Source organism: Aquila chrysaetos, chromosome 12 (genome assembly GCF_900496995.4).
Source record: "Aquila chrysaetos chrysaetos chromosome 12, bAquChr1.4, whole genome shotgun sequence".
Taxonomy (NCBI): domain Eukaryota; kingdom Metazoa; phylum Chordata; class Aves; order Accipitriformes; family Accipitridae; genus Aquila; species Aquila chrysaetos.
Window position 1 is genome coordinate 26,399,503 of NC_044015.1, and position 24,189 is coordinate 26,423,691.

The 24,189-nt window shown below is 41.0% G+C and overlaps 2 protein-coding genes across 10 annotated transcripts in view; both read left to right on the forward strand.

Annotated features, from left to right (window-relative positions):
• Positions 1 to 1,156, forward strand: part of COL24A1 (collagen type XXIV alpha 1 chain) — a 152,035-nt gene extending 150,879 nt beyond the window's left edge. For both annotated transcript variants that reach the window (XM_030033175.2, XM_030033176.2), the window contains one exon: positions 675 to 1,156. In XM_030033175.2, the coding sequence (XP_029889035.1) occupies positions 675 to 821 (147 nt within the window). In that variant the 3' untranslated portion in view covers positions 822 to 1,156. The remainder of the gene's footprint in view (positions 1 to 674) is intronic.
• Positions 1,157 to 3,345: 2,189 nt separating this feature from the next.
• ZNHIT6 (zinc finger HIT-type containing 6) overlaps positions 3,346 to 24,189 on the forward strand; it is an 87,559-nt gene continuing 66,715 nt past the window's right edge. For 7 of the 8 annotated variants that reach the window (XM_041127737.1, XM_041127739.1, XM_041127738.1 and 4 more), the window contains exons 1-8: positions 3,346 to 3,474; positions 5,105 to 5,170; positions 5,258 to 5,364; positions 5,450 to 5,535; positions 6,877 to 6,980; positions 16,290 to 16,358; positions 17,163 to 17,243; positions 17,764 to 17,844. In XM_041127737.1, the coding sequence (XP_040983671.1) occupies positions 3,407 to 3,474; positions 5,105 to 5,170; positions 5,258 to 5,364; positions 5,450 to 5,535; positions 6,877 to 6,980; positions 16,290 to 16,358; positions 17,163 to 17,243; positions 17,764 to 17,844 (662 nt within the window). In that variant the 5' untranslated portion in view covers positions 3,346 to 3,406. Of the gene's footprint in view, positions 3,475 to 5,104; positions 5,171 to 5,257; positions 5,365 to 5,449; positions 5,536 to 6,876; positions 6,981 to 16,289; positions 16,359 to 17,162; positions 17,244 to 17,763; positions 17,845 to 23,681; positions 23,768 to 24,189 lie in introns of all 8 variants that reach the window. The other variant, XR_005933666.1, reaches the window with a different exon arrangement.

A 24,189-nucleotide genomic window follows, 5' to 3' on the forward strand; every position in this document is an offset into this window, starting at 1 on the left:
GGAAACTGTGCACTGTACAGATCTGCTGCAAAATCTCACACAATTCCCTCTCTGCAAGGGTTTCACTTTTCAGTGCTGTCCACTGTACTTGATGGTTTTTAAGAATGGAGTGATTGCAAACATCAAGACACTCCCAGCCTCAGACAGTGTTATAATGTAACTTTATAATTTTTATGAGGTATTGTTTTTTTTACTGCAATTTTTAAAGGATTAGAATAAACAATACAAAGTTCATGACAAAAATGGAGCCCTCATTCCCCGTGATTATTCTTCAAGGGCCTACAAAGTCATTCAAGTGCCTGTGGAGTTCATAACCTGAGACCTACTGTTCAGATTTGGAGGTGAATTTAGCAAGAGATCTAAGAGTCTATACGAGCCCAGGACTGCTTGCAAAGTGATAGGCGCTCTGCTTTGAGCTCTGTTGCACTGTGTCTGCATCCGCTCCAGCTGGATTCCAGGCTGGGCTTTTTTACAGTTACAGTTTTGCCAGGAGTGTGCATGGTATTGCATGGGAGAAATGGCATTTGTTAAATTACACAGTTTCATTAGGAATTGCTGGGAGAAGAAATGTTTCTGTACACTTCTCCTCCTCTCTCCCTATAACCACAATTTCCATTTGTGTTTTGAAGCTTATCTTTGATATGAATCTAATATTCTGTTGCTGTGTGTTGCAGATTGAAGACGGCAGCTGGCATAAGACACGGTTCTTTTTTCACACTCAGGACACTAATCAGCTTCCAGTTGTTCAAGTTAACGCACTTCCTCATCTCAAACCAGGACAGCAGCACTTCATAGAAAGTGGTTCCGTGTGCTTTCTTTGAGGTTTCTATCCTAGGTTTTTTTGCATCAACATGGAATTGCTTCATAGATTGAATGCAAAAGTAATGATCCATTACAGGCAAAATTACTAGGAAACTGAAGAATCGTTTTAAAAAGTGTTGGTTAAAGAACCTCAGGAAGAAAAAGACTTCCTCCTATGGAGAAATGGCATTGAAAAAGAAGAGACAGACAGACAAGACTACAACAATTTTCATAAATTTATTTGTCGGTGCTTTCTTGCATAATTTCCTGGAACTGAATATCTGAACGTGGAATTTTTCAGGACCTCTAGTGTTCTTAGCAATCTCTTTAACAGCACTGCGAAAAAAAAAAACCATCCTGAGGAAAGCTGGATACATACAACACTAAGGAGCAATACTGGCTAATGCTCCTAAACGTGCAATAGCTTATATATGAAAAGCAAATTATGCCACAGTACAATACATCTTCTTTTCTAAAACATTTTTTTATTATAGTCCTGTGTGGACACATACATCTTAACAGATGGCACACTACCTCTTTTGTGTTTCCTGTCCGTATTGCCTTGGTGCTCTTCATAACACAAGGTGCTTGTGGCCTTAGCAGACATTATTTGAGTCCCTTTTTATCTTTCAGACTGTATGTGCTGGTTACATCAGGATATGTTTCTGTTGTAAAGGTACTTATTTTAAATCATTGGTCACATACTTCACTACAATGAAAACATTATTTATGTGGATTTCTTGTTTAAAATATTTTTGTGTACTGTTGTGGAAATGGTATATGAGACAGCACATTGTATATGATGCATATAGTCAGAACAGTTAGCTTTACAGCCATTGTAAAAATTGTTGTAGAAGAACTTCCTACAGTAGTTTTGAGTTTTAGATTTTTATTTCAATTAACATTTCTATTGCCAAAGGCATCTTAAGATGATACATTTTGTATATATTTTGTAACTTGTGGAAAAAAAAATCTACTACAGTATGTCTTCTGAATGGCTGCTGTTAAATTATAATCAGCGTTTAATCAACCTAGAAATTCCATTTTTGCAAAGTTATTAGATAATTTTTTTTTAAATTAAGCCTAAAATGTTCAACCATCTTTTTTTATTAAAAAAAGAACAATTTTACCATTAGGAAAAGCATTCTTTATAATTATATGCCTCTATCTATTATCAATCCGAAGTGTGCTCAGTAGTACGTGGCAAGGTGATACCAGACTATACTGGGGAGCAGGGGAGTGTTCAAACAACTTGTTTAACTGTCTTGATCCGCAGGAAACCACACTTAACCGAAGTATAATAAAATGAGCTTCTAAGCTATCTGTTTGTCTCTTACTATTCTGTTTTGTATTGTATAGTTCATTCTTAGTAATGACGAAAGTCCTCTAGGAGAAGGGTACTTGAAGGTGGCAATGCCATGGAATATTGTGAGATTGACAGTGTTTACTTTTACAAGGTAACGTACATGTACATCCCATTTTACATTTTATATCAAAGCATCGGTTTTGTTCCCTTTGAGGAAATCTGGTAAAACTAAAGGCAAAGCAAGATTACAGAGTGATGATAAAGGTTAGAGAAAATGTCTCGCTTTTTGCATCTTCAAGATCATTACACTCTAACAGTATCACTTGACATTTGCTCTTAGTTTGGCTGTGGAGCAGCTGATGTTGTGACAAATGTTTTGGGGGGTTTGGGTGTTTTTGTTTTTGCCTTTTTTTTGTAAGAATGTAATCTTTTAGAAAATGTTCTGCTTCATGTATGTTTTTATTAGTCTCATTGCCCTATTTTTGAAAGTTCTTTATAGCCTATATTTATGGTTTATATTGGCATGTCTCAGAAATTCTCCTAAAAACAAAGAGCTCAAAGTATTATAAGACTGCTCAGATGTAAATATGTGCATCTCTGTAATAGAGGTAAAAATGCACAGCCCATGCAGACAGCACAATGAATTTGTGCAGTGTGACACTGACAGATAATAATGTACCATGTCACTTGAGTTGGAGGTTGCCAGAAACATTTGGCTGAAAGCATGCTGATTGACAGTATACTTGTATACAGTGCACTGTGTGTTTTGGAAAGCCTCTTGTATTCAGGCATCTTTACTGGAGCTCCCAAGGGCATTCGCAGATGTCGTACAATTTCGTCCCACAATGTTAACAAGTACCTGTACCCTGCAATTAATTTTTTATGGTTGCTGAGGTGGTCGCCTACTTTGTTACCCTTCATTTTAGAGCAAGCCCTGAGCTATATTACAAGAGTCTTTTTCAGAATCCTTTTATCCCTTTTCCTTTTCTTGTTATTTTTCATGGTTGAAAATCCATTAAAAAGCACCTGGGGAGCGGGGCTTTGAACAGTCTAAGGCAGGAGGAATAAAGCCTGAAGGCTACAGGACGCTCTCAGCGCCGCAAGCAGCCGGCCGACTCTCGCCTGACGGCAAGGCCCGGCGCCGGCAGGGCCCCGCGGCCCGCTGAAGCCGCCGCCAGCCGAGGGCCGCCAGGCGGCGCCGCTGCCCAGGAAAAGCCGGGGCCGGGGCCGGGACCGGGGCCGGGCCCGCCCCGGCCAGGCCCCATCGGGCACCGCGTGGGGAGGCGGTGCCGGGCAGCCATGGCGGAGCGGGAAGGCCCCGAGGGCCCTCGGCGGCCGTCGGGCGGGCGGAAGATGTCCCTGCAGAGGTAGGCACACGGGCAGGGTGCGGGAGCGCCCTCAGGCCTCCTGCAGAGGCCCGCGGCCGCCGAGCCTCGCCGCCGGCTGGGCTTCGGGAGCGCCCTCCTCGGGCTCCTCCAAAACTCGGGGCCGCCGAAGGGAAGGGCTGCGCCGCGGCCTCTCCTCGCGCAGCGCCGCCGCCGTAGGCCTGCCCCGGGGGCTCCGCGGGGCCAGCTGCGGGCCGGGGCTGCCCCCCGCCCCCCGGGGGGGCGCCGGTGCCCTGGGGAGGGCAGGCGCCCGAGGTACGCGGCATCGCTGCCCTGCAGCCCCCGCGCCTTCTGTCTCCTCTGTGCGTGTGGAGGGCAGTAGCCTTCTCCGCGAGGGGCGTGAGCGCTGCGGGACGGGGCGGTTTCGTTCTCTCAGGAGCGAGGGGACTGTTTTGGGCGCGGGGTGGGCTCTGCCCTAGGTAGCAGGGTCTGCTTTTGCCTGCTAATTGGGGTCTGCTTTTGCCTGCTAATTGGCGTCTGCAGGCGGATGACGCGTGGCGGAGTTTTCTCTGGCGTTGCAGGTGTACTGCCAACGTGCATTGGGCACTGTGGAGATACGGAAAAAAAGGAATCCTTGTTCAGAGTAATTCCTGTTTCTGTTTTGCAGTGTACGAAACGCTGTTTTTCTGTTTTTACAATACTTCGTGCTGCCGTTATACAGAGCCACCTTCTCGTCAGGAGATGGTACTGCTGAGCTTGTCCTTCACACCTCCCCTATCCGCTAGCAGCAGGCGTGTGGTGGGGAGAGGAAGAAAAATACTTTGAGGCTTACGTTTTTGCTTTAGTAGTTGAAAGTGGTGGGTATGTGCCATTCTTGAAAACTCTACTGATGTGGGAGAGGGTTATTTCCCTTCCCCATTTGTCGGAGTCAAAATAAATGAAAAGTGACGATTGCTTCGGTTAATGTATCAAGAACTTTTTCCGAAGAATAACAGAAACATCTGTTGTAATAGCCAGTTACAAAGCAGAAGATTATATTTGTAGGGGAAATTTTTTTTAATGAGATAATATTTGTTAGCTATATTCCTAAAGCTTACACGTTGTGCCTGAGAGGTTCCCTGACTTTGGGGTTTCCACTGCTAACAGCCAGCAGAAGCTTTGCTGATGATATTGTCACGGTTCTTCTGTTTTGTTGAAAAAATGGGGTGCAGTTTTCAGGTTTTATTGTGAATCCTCGACATTTATTTTCTATCTGCCTAAAACTGGGAGCTTTATAAGCCAACATGGTACAATGCACATTACAGGTGATGTAAGTGGGGAAGGCACTGATACAACCAGGCCACAAAGCATAAACTGATACAGCCTTGCTATGCTTCCAACTCTGCGCTTAGTATGGGGTTTTTCCCTTTCTTTAGAGCATTTGTGCCGTGTTTTAATATAGGTAAGACCCCTGTACATGTTTGGAGGCATTTCCCAGAGTTTGCATTATTTTGTCTGCCACCTTATCTAATCTAGGGTATTTGTATTTTTTCTTTCTTCTTTCAAGGTTCAGATAACTTTTCGTGAAAATGCCGATTGATGGCATAGCGCCTGGTTGTTGAGCAGGCACCTTCCCAGGCCAGACAGGTACAAAGATACTGCTTTATTAAGAGCTACTTTTTACTTTTTTCAGATGCGAAACATGCAGCGAAGAGGAAGCTAAGTACAGATGTCCACGGTGCATGAAATATTCATGCAGGTATCTATTATCTGAATTAAACTGGGTTGGTTATTTTCCTCACTCGTGTTGAATGGCATGTTAATGTTTTTCTTTTTGTTGTTTCAGTCTATTGTGTGTAAAGAAGCATAAGCTTGCACTGAGCTGTAATGGAGTCAGGGATAAAACAGCATTTGTCTCTGTAAATGAATTTACTGACTTGAACCTTTTGAGCGGTAAGAATATTCCTTGTGCTTGTTAAAATTCATTGTTTTTACTAGGTTAGCACTACGTTTTTCCTTGTTCTTTTTTTACCTTCAGATTATCGTTTCCTGGAAGATGTGGGAAGGACAGCTGATGCTGCTGCTCGACATCCTACTATGCATAGTCCAACAACAAAAAAACTTGTAAGTTTTAAATTCACAGCTTGGCCTGTTGGAGATAGGGTTGACTACCTTTGAATTCCCACTGAGGCAGTCCCAATCCAGATTTCAGAGCTGATACCTCTCTTATGAAAGTGTGAATGACCCTGAATTTCAGAGCCAGAAATCAAAAGAAGTCTTTCTAGGTTTCTGTAATAGTAGTATTGATGTCTGTGTCCAATTACTTAGAAGAATAGACTGCTAACAGTGTACATTCTTAAAATTGATGCATGACCACTCTTGCTGTTTGATGATAGATGTGTGTTAAGAAAGCCTGAATGTTTCCTTCCACCTCCACAACCTTTTTGTATTTTTAACTACAAAATTCCCAGGTAAACAGTGGATTTATTAATTGCCTAAAAATTATTACGTGCTTCCCCAATTACCAAATTAAGGCAGCTGGAGTTCTGCAAAGAATAAATGTAAGCAACAGTGAAGTAAAAGGCAGCCTTCTAAGGGCGAGAGGAGATTTTTGTGAAACTCCTCTAATTCCAGTAAAGCATTAATGAGATCACAGAAATGTATGGCATTTCCTGAATGTCCTATGACGATAAACTGCAAAGACCAAGATCAAGAAGGGAACAATTAAAAAAAAAAAAACAACTAAACCCAGAAAAAATCCGCTCAAAAATACTTAAACGCTTTGATATGTCACTGAAAGGCATCAAGGCCATGTTGTTTTCCAGTCTTGTGAAGATATCTTTAAATACAGCACTAAACTTAGTTGGCGAGAACTCATGTTGATGACAAAGTAAATTCAGAAGACTCCAGCTTTCTCTCAGGATAAAGTCATACTCTGTGTGTGTGTGTACTTGCCACTGTGATGCCTTGAAAACATGCACTGAAGATGGTGAGATGCTACGTAGGTAGTAGCTTTTAGGGAGTGATACTAGGCATGTTCACGGGATGATACCCTTAGTGCTACCTTCAAATCGGAATTTGTCAGAGTGGCTGACATGGTGCGTGTGCATCCCTTTTGCTAGCAGGGTTGTAGCCCAAAAAACAGCTCCGTGGGTAGTATTACACCCACAAAGGCTGGCAGTGGCTTTCATAAGATGTAACTATAAAGAGGTTGTTGGCATGTTGTTTTTTAACCTTGGAGAAACTTCACCTGAAAATGTTTCAGGTAGTTTCTAGGCTTACTTTATTAACTTTATCATTCATGATGTTTTTTTTTAAAAAGCCAAAGAAAGTACTTCATTAAATGTGGCCTTTTCTACAATTTTCCCATAATTCCTGTCAACGTTACTCTTTTACTGTCTAATTTTCAGGTTTTGAATATATTATTCAGATATTTTTTTAAAAATTGGTTTTATTTTTTCCTAGTTATGTTGCTTGAGAAACAAAGCTCGAAAGTGTAATATTGACCTGAGAACGCTGCCTGTTGGATTTACAAAAAGAAGAGAAAATTCAACCACCTTCAATTGCATGTGAGTCTTCAGCTGGTTACAGTCAGCAATGTTTTGTTTTCACTGAATGCATAATGATGAGAATCTGAATTCATACCAATATGCTTGCTTTTAAAATCTGTTAGATGAATGGGTTTTTTACAAAAGCTATCTAGATTTAATGTTTTGTGCTGCAGGTTTTCATTTTTTAGACTCTTTGAGCTCAGTTGAACAGCTTATGCAATTCATGTTTTATTTTGAAAAATACCAACCACCATTGAGTAACAGGAGGAAGAATCAGCGCTGTTGTGTTCTTCCATCTTTTAATTAACATTGACTTTTATTGCTGGAAAAGAAAACACTTCTTTAAAGGTTTATGACAGAGGATTGATGTAGAATGATTGCAAAAATCCCTCTCTGAAAAGGCTGACTTTAAGTCTGAAGAGGTGCTTCCAACACAGTTCTTTCTGTTGCATGCCATGTTAGGAGTTGCTGTGCTGGAGGATGTGGATGCTTGATATGGCACAGTGTAGAGACACAAGTGCAGACAGACAGATATGAATTCAGGAAAAAGGCTAAGACGACTTTAAATGTTCTTCCCTTCATCCACTCTGTGGGTTTTCTCTGATATCAGGAGTTTGTATTTCAAAGGATTTTCACAGTAAAAATAAAAAAATATAAAAAAAAGAAAATTACACAGTATTTCATTATGGCAGGAAACAGGTCTGGAGTTCATCTTGGTGATCTACTGGGAGCAAATACAAATGCCTTCTGGGCTCCCCACAGTAATCAGCTGTACCAGCTACCCCTGCTGGCTCCTCCGCTTGTTTTCTTCACGGTCTCGGTCTTGGTGGCAAGTTCTGCTCTCAGGACCGGTTTTTCCCTCTGTTCTGCGCGGTGCCGATGGCTGGGCGCTGACTGGCCACCAGGTGTCTCTCTCTGGCAAAGCAAAGACCGGCCTGAAAAACCAACCCCTCCAGAGACTTGCCTCTGTCATTTCTTCTGTTCTGGGGCAAAAGCTGACGGTTTTGGTTTAGCAGAACATAGGGCATAAAATAGATGTAGAAGTGTAACCCTCTAAAGTTACATATTTTACCGGTTCTGCTAGAGAAAACCCAAGGTGGACCAATGGAAAGAAAGAAAATCTGGGGCATTTTCTCCTCCCTCTGCCCCAAATTTATCCATCACTGAGGCTGTCTGCTCAGAACAGACCAGGTGGTAGCCCCAAACCTTGCACATGTTAGTCATTTGAGCAGAGACTCTCTGCCTCTGCACTGACTTGCTTTTCCTTGGCTGCATGCTCTACCTTTTACAGATACCTTGTGCTAGGCTCATGCTGTTGAAGTATCTCACTCTTAGAGCTGCTTTATCTTTCCTGGGGAATTCGTTAATGTTGTGGATAAAACAGCATAAACACCCTGAAGGAGTACAGTGTAAGGAGTAGTCTTTAAGAGCCAGAGCAAGTGCAGAAGGCCCAGGGGTGCTGGGATCAGTAGCTAAGAGAAGGACAGAAGAACAGAAAAGGCACAGATACAGGGAGGTTTGACACTGTTGGGAAGATCCTGGGCATGGTACAATGCTGTGCTCACAGAAATTTGCCTTCATGTACCATGTTTTTCAGTTCTTTTTCTCTATAAAGCGTTTTTGGGTACATACTGAAGTGTAGCTTGCATTGGAAACAAATTAAGCTTTGAGCAGATTATGCTTTCACGCATATCATGTGCTTTATGTTGTTTAACCAGAAGCAGATTTAAAAACTAAGAGGATGGGGTAAGAAAGGTGACTTATTGGCAAATAGACATGGAAATATTTCACAGGCTGTCTGGGAGAATGCCTTACTGTTTTTTGTCAATCATAAAGTCCTGGGGTATTTTGTTGTTGTTGTTGTTGCTGTTTTGGAATGCTAGCCTTTCTGAGACTTTCACATCCCATCAGAAAGAACATGATAACATTGTCTGTTCTTAAGAAGATAGGAAGTAACCAACTCTTTCCTGTAAATGCTGTCCAAGGGTATGGAATGTGCTCAGTGAGTAGTACACAAAGGACGTGTTTCCTCTCTTTTGCTCCTACTGTCATTCATGCAGCAATGGGCTGTTTGAATTCAGTGATGCAGATTAAAAATTAACCTTTAGTTTTGGTTGGGTTTTTTTTTTTACTTGGCATGTTTTGCTTGCTCTCCTTAAATGGGCTCCTGAGGAACCAAACCTAAGGTTTGATCGAACCAGTGAGTATCAGCCATTTAACATCTATCCCATGTGATTTCATGACACCCATAACATTTTGTTGAATATTACATTCAAATGGGGTAAGGCTGTGCAAATACTTGCATTACATGAGCTTAATACCTGACAGTGGTCAGGGTCTGTTGTGTCTACTTTTCTGTAGATCCAAACCCCTTCTCATGCTGTTTGTCAGTCGAGATTTGTAGAGGGGTTGCTCCAGAGGGTGGAGGTTGGAAACTGCTCAACATGTGCATGGAAAGCTGAGAACAGTCTTCTCTGATGTCCTCTTCACACTCTCCATGCAAGCCAAGCTGTTAGGGTGTACAAGGCAGGAATGAGAGTAATCCAAAACTAGGAAGTACAAGATGTATTCTTGTGTCATCCCCTGCCCCTGCCAACTCTGGAGGACAGATCAGTGGTTGTTTGGATGTGTTAACCAGACTCTTCATTTCCTGGTTTCCATTAGTCTGTTTGCTAAATTTGGTGTTGTGAAAGCATACGTGCCAATGCTGGGCAACAAATGGATTAGACTTGACTTGTAATATTGAATATCTAGATAATGGAGGGTCATTAGACAGTAGAGTCTGAGTCCAGTTTGTGAACTCATGGGACACCTGACTTAGACATGGTTTAGGACAGATAATTCGCAAAATATTTTTAATGTGCTGCTTCACCCTCCCTTTTCTATGGTGCCCTTATTTTCCAATAGAAGTGGTAGTTCCCCTTCTGGACACATGCTGCCATGGAGTTGGGGTGGCCTGCTGGGTAAAGGAGCCTTTGGGAAGGGGCAGAGAATGTGACCAGGTTGGGACGAGGGCTGGGGCAGCAACTGGAGAGCTCTAGCCAGCAGGTCAAACGGGAAGAGGGGAGGGAGCTTGCAACTCCATGGCTCCTGGTTCCCTGGCGGGAGATGATGACAGCGGTGAGACGCTGAAATGGGGCAGTGCAGCTCCCTCAGCTCTGCAGCCTGTGCTGCCCTGCTCCGACCCTCCCTGCTGCCCACGCTGTCATAGGCATCTCCACCCAGCTGCCTCCCCGCTCTGTTCACAGCACCTCCCAGACAAAATCCTTCGTACCTCTCCTCCCCACCGAGAGGGGCCAGAGGGCTGGCTACAAGTCTCCTCCCTGGCGGCAGGCACGCCTGCAGCTTGGCCGCATTTGATCAGATGATATATGTGGGAGAAGAAGGAATCTTTTTCATTCTCTCTCTTCTCTGATTTAATTCTGAGAACAAAATAACAGTGTGGAGATTTGGGATTAGCATCAGTTAAGAGATCATTAGTGTTAGAGAAGCTACTTTGATGTACACCTGAAAGCCCTAAAATGTCAACTCTAATCCTTAGCTAGGTAGGGATAATTAAAATTGTTTGAAGTGTTGCTGATCTTGAGAATTTACCAAGGAGTTATCCAGCTGGGTTTTGGGCTAATGCTACACTGTTGGAGCTGTTAAACTTGAATATAGTTGTTACTTAGTACATAGTTTTGCTTGCTTTCTAGGACCCTCCAAAGTAAGTTCCCAGGCAGAGGAATGCTACTCTGGAGTGATCAGAGAGCAGGATGTTAATGAATTTCAGTAAATCAGTAGCTTTTCAGAACAACCCCATGTGAAGACGAGTACTGACAGAGTTCTGTACCTGAGATTTACTCTTTTTTGTTGTTGTTTCGTTTTGTTTAGCAATTGAAATGTTTCATTCTATAGCGAATCTGACGGTAATTTTGTTTATTTGCAGAAGTTGAAGACGACAGTAGTTTTATTCTTTAAAGATTATTACAGTTGGGGTTACTTGGCCTTGACAGTGTCACTTTGATTTACACAGGAATCTCAGTTCAAGCCCGGCATGTTTGATTATTGCAACACATATGGTTAGTAACATCTCCTGCTGTTGGGAGGCCCCTTGATAGAAGACCATATGTGTTACAAAGGAAGTGTACTTCAGTTTCTTCATTGATTGTCTTGCTGTTTACTGTAACTAGGAAACATATGAACTTTCAGTAGAAATATTGCAGTTTTTACTGTTTATACATCAAATCCAGGAATTAGCTGGACGAAGTTTCAAGGAAACAGAGACATCCACTTTTGTGTGCTGTTGTTAGAAGTGCAACAAAGTCAGTTTGGCACTAGGAACACAGAGTTTGGGGGGGACGGGGAAATGAAATCATCACACCTCTGCGTGTTCTCTTATTTTAAATTTTTTTTTTTTTTTTTTTATCCACAAGGGAATCTAATCACTTGGGCTGAATCTTCATTGCTTAAGAAAGTTGAGAAAGGCATTATTATCCAAAAGTGTAGATACTGAATGCCCAGTATTTCAATTAAACTTCAGTGCATTAGGTGAGAGTACTGGGTATTGTCAAATTAAAGAATAACTGGTCCTTCATTAAACTTATTTATGTCCTTGTCATCTCTTTTATCAATTCAAAATAACATAGAGAGGTCTCTACAGTATTTGTGCTTTGATGTAAGATGTCCTGTATACTATTTTTAAAACATATTAAGAATATTAGTTGATAAATAGAAACAAAATCATCAGTGAATCGCTATCTTTGACTGACTGGCAGTGAAGTACTTCTGCAGGGCCAGAACTGCAGTTGGTATCTTAAGATGGGATGAATTTGGAATTTTTTGTCTATATATATTTTATTTTACATGCATATATGTATACACACACACACAAAACCTTCTACTGCAATCTAGGCAAAATTGGCTTCAGAGGAAATGTAGGTAAGAAAGTTAAGCGTTATGAGATATTTCATAAATGTTTTAAGAACTAACGCAAACAATGGATACTTCTAAAAATCTGTCAAGGCATTTAACTGGTATGTCCAAGTCCCAGAATCCTTTGTAGATATGTCCTTTAATTCCAAGCAGCTGTACTGCCTACCCCCACAGTACTTGGAGCGTTTTCCTAGGTACTGCATTAACCATAAAAGATGGTGAGAATTTTTGCAGTTGTCCTGAGAGCTAGTGGAGGTAACAGCCACTTTGTATATACTGTTGCTGTCTTTGTAACATTAGAAATAAAACCTTTCAGTTGTTGCTGCGAAAAATTTAAAAATCATTTACATGTAGTGCTGTGAAACTACAGTTGATAATAGAAAATAATTTTTTGGAAGTTTTAGGAGAAATGGAGACAGTTACTTTGCTTTGGAAGAACAGTAATTGCAAAACAGCCTGTGCAGTTCTGAACATAATTTGCAGCTACATCTCATGCAGGGGAAGAGGTGCTTGGCTCCTCTTTTTCCCTCTGATCAGTTTCCATGCTTCTGAAGTAGCCAAAATAGGATGTGGAGCCAAGCAATGCGGGGATGGGCTGTGATGCTGCTTTTACTGACATCAACAGTGCTTGTGCCTCATCCAGATCTCTGCCGTTTGGTAGTTTTATAGTCAGTGCTTTGGTATTCAAGAAAACTGTGGAGTGGCGTTCCATGGCAGCCGAGCGGCATGGAACACTTCATGCAGTGAGTTGTTACTCAACTGCAGATGACTCAATTAAGTATTTTCTTCTAGAAAATGAGCATAGTACATGTCAGTTGTATTTGAAGGAAATACTACCCCAGTGAGCCATAGTGGAAAATGAAGTCAGTGAGATCTGGAGCCAGGATACCTAATTTTAATCAGAACTTGTTGTGAAACAGCTTTGATAGCATCTACAGTTGACATCAAGTTCTCTAACTGGCCAGAGATCAGTGATGGTGAGGGATGCTTCATGTTAATAACAGGCATCCAGCAGGTTGTTTTTCAAGACTTCATGGTACAGCAAAGAGTATGAGGATATTCCAATTTTAAGCTGCTTTTTTCCTTGCCTCCTTCTACCCTGTTCTTAATCTATTTTACCTCTTTCTGCTTGCCATTTACTTTCAGGCAAGAGTACTTAACTGCAGTTTCGGTATTGGCATGCTGAAAAAAAAAAAAAAAAAATTCTGTTTTTCCAAAGTGAAACTTTTTGACAAGGAATGATCTTTTTAACTTCAGTGTTCAGAATCCCTGATTCATAGCTCTTTCTGTGCACCATTCCGTAGACTAGATTGTGCCTGGAAGGAGGAGGGAGGGTGAAAGTCTGAAAAGAACCCTCTTAAGCTGATTTTACAGCTGCAGTGATGAGCTGAGTCTGCCTCAGTGAGCCCACAGGGAACTGTTCTTGCATGTGAAATCGGAATGTGCTGTGTGAGACCATGTCTGCAGACACATAAAGAGTATTCCTAACAACAAGTAGCAGATAGCTAGAAGTACTTCTGGAACATTTCTTTTTCAAGTGCCTGTGTTAAAGACACCCCTCTAGGCCACATACATGTTTCTTCGAGCTGTGTCACAGTTTGTCTGTTTCCACTTGGGAGAGGAAGATATGCAGCACTCCTATTGCTTTGGCTGCCTTGATTTAAAAATCTGACAGAAACAAAGTCCATATCACAATAAGGGTTGGTCACTTAGAGTAGATAAACATGGCCTGTTTGAAAAAATTGTGGAAGATGATGAGTTAAATGAAAAAATGCCAGAAAGCCTCATTTTAGTTGATAACATATAACAAAAACCTTATCTAAACAGTCCTTATCTTATAAGTATTTTAATAAATGTGCCCATCATTAGTGTTTCCTGCAGCTAATGATGGTGACCCTATTTCTATGTCTAAAGATTAGGAACTTTTACTAGTCTGCTTGGGAAAGTGCTTTGAATTAATACCATGCCATGTTAAATACCAGATATTAACATATGTCTGAGGAATCACAAGCTTGTTAATCACAAGTCAGTTGCACTGGTTCCATAACCCTATCAATATTCCAGTTTGCTCTATGTTTATGGTAGCATTGATGCTTCCTTCAGCTGTCAGAATGAAGAATTGCAAAACCTTGTTTCACTCATCTTGCAAAAAACTTCCAAAATTCCACTCACTGATTTTGAGTTATTTCAAAACCTTTTTCAGTTTGGTAGTTTAAGATGGTATCATACCAATATGCAAAATAGTATAAAATTCATGAGGCAAGATACTATGTCAGCTTCTGGTTATATATGCTATGTAATTAATAATGTTTTTTGTGTTATCCTCCAGCTCTGGTCATACAATCTTCTTACCTCTTTGAGACCTGATGTGCTCTAACTTCTCATTTAAGGAAGGCTCTCTCATTCTCAGCTTTAACATGAGCAGATAGAGGGGAAGAATCACAAGGCGTGCTGCACAACTCTGCTGAGTCACATGTTGTTTTGGGGAACTTGTACTTCATTAGTTCTTTTTATTCTGATTATTAGGTCCTTGGAGCTAGGGTTCTTGCTTGCTCTTTTTTTGATAAACACTAATGCTTCTGATTTTACTTACACTACAGGAAGTATAGTTCAGCTGTACAGTTCAGTTTTCTCCTAGGAATAACTAGGTAAGGGAATGATTGTTTATTTAATAAGAGCGCTTTATAAAAAGTGCTTGCATTTAAAAATGGTACCATAGTTAATTGAACTTAGCAGCTAAGTTTACTGTTTTGCTACTGGGTGCATGTATACTTGTCTCTGCAGCCAGCTAGAACCTGCTGGATAATGTTTCATCTGCCTGATAAACAAATTAAACATGTTGGAACAACACTGTGTTTACTTTTAATTGTAGTACCGAAATCTTTGCATAACTGAGGGTAATTATCCTGGATATAATGATTCATAGGTCTTAAGCAGTGTTTTAAAACACAAATTTAAAAAAAAAGGAGGGGGAGTACCGTTAGACATTCCTATGCTTCACATAGGTGTCTGGCCTCTGATTTCTAAATGGTAGTAGTTCCCTCCTTCCTCTTACAAATGTTTGCTGTTAGTTATGAGTGTAAAATTCTGAACCAGACCAAAGGGCCATGCCCCTACCTTTTAGCTGTGCTTTTTCTTAGGAGATTCTTTTAGAAAAATATTGTTACACTCACTGTACTGAATCAGAGAATTTGGAGCAATGAGAGGAAAAATACTTGTCTTAAGTCATATTGACTTCAGCAGCATTACAATGGACTGCTAAATACTACATTGAGAGCAGTGGGTGGTGGGGCCTTCAAACGTTGGGATGCATGTTTAGCAAAAGCCACGTGGTTAGTCAACACCAGAGGATCTACCAATTGAGCTGGCCCTGCCCAATCAAAACTTTTATGTACTGTAGAAGGGGATAAAGTCCCTGTAGTGCACATAAAAAATACACTGGGGAAAACAGTCTGGGTTATTCCTGCCCCAGGCAAAGGCAAACCCATTCATGGGATTGCTTTTGCTCAAGGACCTGGGTGCATTTGGTAGGTAACATGGGAGGATGGGGAAGTCCAATGTGTACCTCAAGGGGATTTAATTTTGGGTGAGAACAGTCAATGAATTAAATTGTATGATGTTAATTGCTATATAACGCTGAGTAAAAAGGCAAAAAGAGATTTCCTAATCTAGCGAAGCATCCTCTAGGTAATACTGCCTTTCTTAAGATGACATTGTACTGGAACCATGCTTCAGTAACACGTATTCTCAGGGATTAATTATGCTAGCTGGAAAGGGAAGATGGTTCTTAAAACTAACAAACTGGAGAAAGGAACGTGACATCAATCTTGGTCTCTACCAAAAGCTTCCTGATCTTTCTGTAAAAGATTTATTCTGTTACCCACATTATGCCAAAATGCAGCTTCCCTCCCTGCCCATGACGTGTTTTCTATTGAGGCCATCACTGCTGTGAAAAGTTGAGTCCCCTATTTTGTGTAGAACCTGGCCTCAGCTGGGACCTCTGGCTATTACTGTTGCACAGGTTTGGCGATCTGTCCTGGGTGATATGCCAAAAAGGAGTTTCCTTTTCTGAAATTAAAGGACAGCTATACATACAGAAAGTCAGCTGGAAGATAATTCCTTTTAAAATGTGAAATGCTGTTGATCAGTTAATTGGTGATATATTACCTGTATTTGTAAGGAAGGTATTTTTGTCCCATGAGGACTTGAAATTCAGCAGGATCTGGGAGCATTGCATCTTTGAAAGTGCATCTCGGCTTCTCTGCATGCACCTTTTACTCTTTGAAAATGCCATTCAAAATTTTGACTATATTTCTTCTGCACCCGTGCCGTAGGCTACTGAGCTTTATCATAGAAAAAACAAGTAGTAGTTAACAGCCAACATTAAGAATATGCATTTCTCTTTCTTTTCAGGGAGAATAAGTTCTACTGGCATTTGAAGCTCGTATTTCCTCACTGTCATGCTGAATACACTTTAAAAGGGTACAGAGCTTGAAAAACAGATTTTTATAAAGTTTAAATTACTCTGCTGAAATTGAACTGCAAAACATTTTGATCAGTTCTTATCTATTTCTATTATACAAGGTAAACTCGAATATTATTTTTGGTCTTAATTAAAAGGGCATTTAAATTGGAAAAAAAACCCTTAAAGTTGTGTAGTCCTTTCCTCTTTGGAAGCTAGCCGGCTTTTCAAATCAGGCAAAATGTTTGATTGTTAGTCCTTTTCCCTATGTAAACAGAGGAGCTGGTATATGCATGATAGCAATATCCCGTACACCTAACATACTCTGTTCTCATGGAGCAGACGTTCAGCAAGATTTGCCATCCCTCCTCGCCTGCACGCTGGAGCTGACCTTCACATAGGATGAAATGGTTGCATTGTTTGCTTTGTAGGAAAGCCCACAAGCACATTTTGCAAAGGCCAAAAAATAAGCTTTTGTTGACAAATCTTTCTCCTTTTTTCCTAGCCTGAAGGGGGATGAGAAGTATGCCCTTTTCTACTTCTAGGGCTGTAGGAACAGCATGTTACTGCTGCAGGGTTAGAAACTAGAGATATGCATCTGTTTACTCCCTGTATATGCCAGTGAAGTCCCAGTGTTGAAATTGAGATAAAGCTGTCAATTATTTATGCTGTATTGATACACATTTATGATCCTCCCATAAACTACTCAGTTGTGCCACTGTAGCGTGCAAATACGCAGCTTCCTCCAAATGACTCAGATAATAGATTTTTTGTGTACATGATGAACCATGTTTTACATATTTGATTTTTATCGTTGCTGAAAGGGTGCCTGATGATAAAACACTCGCTGATATCCTTAAGCCGTACATTGATCCAGTGGAATCAGATCCTGTAGTTTGTCAAAGGTGTGTATTGAATAACTTTTCTGCCTAGTTCATCTAATGCACTAATAAAAAAGGGAATGGTTCTGAATAAATGGCTTAAACTGGCTGCACTTTCAGCATGCAGATCTGAGTTCCCAGTCAGCAGTACATCTTTAATTCCTGTGATGAAAACCACCCTAACATTCACCAACCAGCTAACCCTGGAGTATAGCCACCAAATTTAAACCAGGAAAATATTAAGAAATTGACTTGTGGCATAAAGATCAAATAAAGCAACTGTAATTCTAAAAAATGTAACCATAATTTAACCTCAGTGGGGGTGACAATGAACCTTTTCTTTAGAATAATTAGAAAAACATACTAGTAATTGCAGTCCTCATTTATAGGAAATACTTAGTACGTGGCAAATTATTGTCTTTATGAAGAAATATATACTGTTGGCTGTTGACATACAAAAGGTACCCATCTCTTACAGATGATAGGAAGAAAAGTTGTTGTACATCATTGTTTCTTCATCTCTGTTGCGTGTTCTCTTTTTCAGGTTAAAAATCTATACAGCGTCCCCTCAGTCAGATGTACAAATTTTAATGAAAATAGAAAACAGGAAACAAAACTCTGTCAGGTAAGGCGGTTCTTCAGTTTGTGTGCTTAGTAATTAAAAATAGCAAAAAAGAAATAATACGTTTCTTAGTCTTTAATATTATGAATCAAGATTACACAATCTCTTCAGTAATTACCAGCCATCTTAAAAATGATTCAGCAAAAATGTTATTTCTTTGTCTTTTAATATGTCAACACTGACATTTCTGTGTAGTTAGTGGGTAGTAAATTCAGCTGACTTATACTTGGATGATTGAAGAAGCTAGGGCACTCACAGCTACGTTGGTGGAATAGTGAGTGTGCCTGTACCTGAGCTGCATCAGCAGCAGTCCATGCAAATGTAACAATGTCTGCAGCGAAGATAGGTTTGTGTTAAAATGTTAAATTACTGTGTTGACCAGCAGAAATGTAGACATCCATTCCCTTCTGCAAGTTCCTCTGTGGATATGTTAACCTCCCCAAGAGAGTTGAAGTGATAGTTGAGGAGAGCTGTCGTCTTAAATCACTGCAGCAAAAATTATGTGCTTATCAGCCTCCAGTCACTGCATTTGAATTAACACATTTTTCTCAAAGTTACTAGCTCATCACTCTTCATGGTACCATATTTTTGGGTGTGGGCTTTTAAGTTTCCAGAATTCAGACTTGTGCAGAATTGTTTTCTTTGTTTCCAGAACAGACAATAATCTTGAACTTCAAAATTAAACTTTAAAGAAATAATTTTTCTTGGTATAAATACCATTTTGAACACTCCACCCTGTTGTCATTGTTACTGAAAAGGATATGTATCAGCTTAATATCATAGCTTATTGTGGTTGACCAGTGATTCCTAGTTAGGGTTCTTAAAGTACATTCTTTTCTTCAAATGTAACAAATGTAAATAATATGCTTCCCTAAAGCATGGTATATTATTTCTAAGGAGGGAAAAAAGGTATATTAAAAGATTTTTAGTTGTAACTGAGCTTCCTGTTTGTGCTGTATTTTTCCCAGTACTATTCAAAAATGTGTAATGTACTTAGAAATTCAAGCCCAAACTTTTTGTGGTTTTGATTTATATTTTTTTTCTCTTTGAAATCATTGTTTGAAATATGGTTGTAACATTTGCCATCAGAGTTGTCAGCTAGAAACCTGGTTTTAAGTGAAATTGAAGATCGCAGAGCCATGGTTCGTATATGCAGGGAGAAGACATGAAAGGCCAAAGCTCCATTAGAGTTGAAACTGGCCAGTGTTGTTTCAGATAAGAAGGGCTTTTTAAAGTATGTTAATCGCAAGAGGAGGTCTAAAGAAAACATTGGGCCGATACTTGTTGAAGGTGGGCATCTGACTAACAGGGGTGAAGAAAAAGCAGAGGCATTCAACGCATTTTTTGTCTCAGTCTTTAATAATATTGATAGACCTTGGGCTGCCCCGTCCTCTGAGTCGGAGTACTGTGAGTGTGGGAACAGTGACGTTCCATTTGTGGACACTGAAACTGTAAGGGACCAGCTGTATCAGCTGAATGTTCACAAGTCCGTGGGGCCTGATGGGATTCCTCCCAGAGTACTGAAGGAGCTAGCGGATGTTATGGCAGGACCCCTCTCGATCATCTACCAAAGGTCTCGGGAGTCTGGGGAGGCCCCTGCTTGGCTGGGTGTTGTGGTTTAACCCAGCAAGCAGCTAAACACCACGCAGCTGCTTGCTCACTGTCCGTTCCCCCCCTCCCCCCCCCCAGGGGGATGGGGGAGAGAATTGGGGAAAAAAAAGTAGAATTCAAGGGCTGAGATAAAGACAGTTTAATAGGACAGAAAAGGAAGGGGGAAAAAAAGATGAAAGAATTAGAATATACAAAACAAGTGATGCACAATGCAGTTGCTCATCACCCACCAACTGATGCCCAGCCAGTTCCCAAGCAGCAGCCCCTGGCCAGCTTTCCTCCTAGTTTACATACTGAGGATGATGTCATGTGGTATGGAATATGCTTTTGGCCAGTTTGGGTCAGCTGTCCCGGCTGTGTTTCCTCTCAGGTTCTTGTGCCCCCCAGCCTGCTCGCTGGTGGGGCGGGGTGAGGAGCAGAAAAGGCCTTGACTTAGTGTAAACACTACTTAGCAACAACTGAAACATCTGTGTGTTATCAACATTAGTCTCATACTAAATCTGAAATGGAGCACTATACCAGCTACTAGGAAGAAAATTAACTCTATCCCAGCCAAAACCAGGACACTGGAAGCTAGCCATTGTTAATCCAATTTACAAGAAGGGCGTGAGGGAAGACCCGGGGAACTACAGACCTGTTAGTCTAACCTCAGTTCCTCGAAAAATTATGGGGAAGATTATACTGAGTACTGTTGAAAGGCATTTGAAGAATAATGCAGTCATCAGGCACAGTCAAGACGGGTTCATAAAAGGAAAGTCCTGTTTAACTAATTTGATATCCTTCTATGATAAGGTCACGCACCTAGTGGATGAAGGGAAGGTGGTGGATGTAGTTTTTTGTGGATTTTAGTATAGCTTTTGATACTGTCCCTCACAGCATCCTTCTAGACAAGTTGTCCAACTGTGGGATGCACGTGTGCTGGATGAAAAACTGGCTGAAGGGCAGAGCTCAAAGGGTTTTAGTGCATGGGGCTACATCTGGCTGGCAACCGGTCACCAGCGGTGTTCCTCAGGGCTCAGTTCTAGGGCCAGTTCTGTTCAATACATTTATTAACAATCTGGAGGCAGGAGTTGAATGCACCATTAGGAAGTTTGCTGATGATACCAAACTGGGAGGTGCTGTCAACTCTTTTGAGGGACAAGAGGCCTTGTGGGGGGATCTAGGTAGATTGGAGCATTGGGCTATGATGAATGGGATGAAATTAACAAGTCGAAATGCAGGATTCTGCACTTAGGATGGAGTAATGCTGGGCACAACTATAAACGGGGAGAGGAGTGGCTGGTGAGCAGCCCTGCAGAAAGGGATTTGGGGGTGCTGGTCTACAGCAGGCTCAATATGAGTCAGCAGTGTGCTCTGGGAGCCAAGAGGGCAAACCGCATCCTGAGGTGCCTCAAACACAGCATGACCAGCCGGTCAAAAGAGGGATTATCCCGCTGTATTCCACATTGGTGTGGCCTCACCTCGAATACTGTGTGCAATTCTGGGCCCCACAATTTAAGAAGGATGTGAAGGTCCTTGAATGCATCCAGAGGAGGGCAACAAAGCTGGTCAAAGGGCTGGAAGGAATGTCCTGTGAGGAGCAGCTAAGGACTTTGGGCTTGTCTAGTTTGGAGAAAAGGAGGCTGAGGGGCAACCTCATTGCTCTCTACAGCTTCCTGAGGAGGGGAAGTGGAGAGGGAGCTGCTGATGTCTTCTCCCTGGTATCCAGTCATAGGACATGTGGGAATGGTTCAAAGCCGCGCCAGGAGAAGTTTAGACTGGACATTAGGAAGCATTTCTTTACCGAGAGGGTGGTCAGCCACTGGAACACGCTTCCTAGAGAGGTGGTCGATGCCCCAAGCCTGTCAGTGTTAAAGAGGCATTTGGATAATGCCCTTAATAACATGCTTTAACTTGGTCAGCCCTGAATTGGTCAAGCAGTTGGACTAGATGATCACTTTAGGTCCCTTCCAACTGAAATAGTCTATTCTATTGCTGGACCACTGGGCGGGGAGTGTGGGTGGAAGTCCCAGGTGAGGCTGGTCCAGGTAATTAAGACCTACTGGTGCTCTCTGATTCTAGCAGTAGGGATTAAACAGACATTTACACAGATTTCTGAAAGACAGATATCTGGACCAATTTCCATTTAGTTCAAGAATAGCCAAATTTTGGGTGTTTAGGGAGGAGATTTAGAACTACTGGTATTGTGAGCTACCCTGGAAAGTTCATTGCAGAAGCACCTGGGCAGATGAAGTTTTCTCAGTTCTCTTTCTACTCTATTTCCCAGTGCTTCATGAAGGGCTATTCAGCACAGGTACTTTAGCTATACAGGTTGTATATACTGTTACACCCAAGTAAAGAAGCCCTTCTAGAGCTGAGCTCCAGGAAATGAAATCAAATGATTTCCCATTTTTTAAAATATTTTTAGCAGGCTCTTCTGCTCATCTTTTAATAGTGGTATTTAGGACAGGTTCCCAGAGCATAAACAACCTCTGTCCCCTTCTCAAGTAATTAACTCAGGTTAATGCAGCAAAAACTGAAAATGCATTCAGTATGTTACTGCTGTACATCATCTTGCAGTATGTGATAGGAAAGGCAGTATTCAAGCAATGATCTTGAACAATCATTTGTATTTTAAAAATAAAGTAATTTATACACAGGTGGGTTTTTCCTGATATTTTAGTGCTTGGATTTTCGTACTTCCTTTTTTAGAAAAGAAGGAAAAATTGCTTTTGTAATAGCAGGTAAAGTTCACCTTTTAATCTTTTGAAGTAGAGTATGTAAGTTGCATAGGTGTCTTGGGAAAGAACCAATTTAATATCAAATTGGACTATCTTTTGTGCTCATCTGTTTCTTTTGTTACTTAACCATTTTCCTCTCCTGAAATCTGCATAATGCTTCCTTATCTTACAGATTTGTTGAGAGAATTCTTTTTCTTGAAGTTAAACTAAATTAATTAAATATCCTTAAGTTTGAGCCTCATCTGTATTCCCAGAATCAGCTATGTTGGTTGATAACAAAGTCACAGTAATTGGTATTTATCCCACTTAGTGAATGTGAAGTTTAAAAAGAACTGCAGAAAGTTAAAATAGAAAAGTGTTTTGACTTGAGAAATGCAATTCATCACTTGGAAATTATGTGAATCTGTTCATATAAGTTGGTGGAGCAGGCCCAGCTGTGGCAGTGCAGGCAGGTCAAGGAAGCAGCATATTGAAAGAAAATTCCTCTTCTGAAAGGAACGAACAAAGTTTGTTTGAAATGATGGGGCTGCTATGTCAGCAGAAAAGCATCTTCTGTCGACATAAGCTGTGTCTGTGCCAGCAGGCACTCTCAGCGCAGCGTAGTTTTTGTGACAAAGGCTCTATGAGGGAATTTAAATTTTTACTGTAGTTGCATTACAGTTAAGTAAGAGAGAATTTATTTTGATTTCTTCTCCTTTTGCCCCCCCCCCCCCCCCCCCCCCCCCCCCCCCAGTTAAATTAATTTGAGGTTTATGGCTCTCATTCTATAAATCAATACCTGGAATTGCAGTGGAAGTACTTGCAATTGAAACGAGACTGGCTTGCTGCTTAGTGATGTTCATTATGGAACAAAAGCTGAACACAGAGCTCTCTCACATTTCTTTATCCACATTTCTTTAACAGTGGGGAGCTGTTAACTGCTGGTTTGTGTAGCCTTGAGTGCTACTGTCAGCTCAGAGTAATTTCTCATCCTGCGCCACCTCATTCTGTGTGATTTTAGGCTGTGTGTTCCTGTATGGCAAAATCCTCTTCCATCACTCTGGACAGACTGGAGGAGTAGGATTGGTGTAGTCTACTAATAACATGCAATCTACATGACTGTTGTGTTATCCAAAACATCCCCTGTGCCCACCAGAAAAATTCCTTCTCCACAAGCACTAGATACTAGAAGGGCTGTAAATATATGTTGTTGAAACGGATGTTGTTTTTAGGCTTAGTAAAACCTTTTGAAAAAAGTATTTTTCATAGTTACAATTACGTGTTATTGAGGAAGTGCAATGGTGTTTCAGAGAACATCTAAGCAGGATTATTATGGGTTTTAAAATGTTAGTCTTCTAGTTTTAAGTATGTTACAGAAGGATTTCAGTATTTCCTGCAATTGTTTATGAAACAGGAGTTTGTGGTTTAGTTTTGGCTGTTTTCTGTGTTTCACAGCAAATGGCCCTTTTAGTTTGAAGGTCCTTTGCAGAATGCTTTAAATTTTTTGGGTTTTCTTTTTTCTTTCTCCAGAAGTATAAATTGGCCATGTAATACAGATTTCTGCTTCCTCACAGGAGTTCTGCAGAACTTCAGAAAGCAACTGGATAAATCCACGGGTGTGCAGATATCATGGATAGCTGCCAAACAACATGGTGCTTGCTTTCTCCTTGCTACGTGCCTTTTATCATCAGTGGTGACAGTTCTTGGAGAACTTTGTGATAAACTCTTATTTCTGTCTTCTCTAAAACCAGCTTTTAAGAATTGCTTTCAGTATGAATTGGTAGCACTCCACAATTACTTGGAGTAACCTAAAGCATAATCTGTCTTCATGTCCTCTCCTCCCTGCCTGTCACCTAATGCTCTAGAACACTGTAACTGCTACACCACTTGACAGTCTTCTCGTTAACTGCACTTACTTTATAAGGAAACTTATGAAGGAGGTTTTGAAAAACGAGTGTTACACAACTCTCTTCTTCCTTTAAAACCTTGGTTTGGAAAAAATCTGCATTTGAATAGGTTATAATAGTTTTCCGTTTGG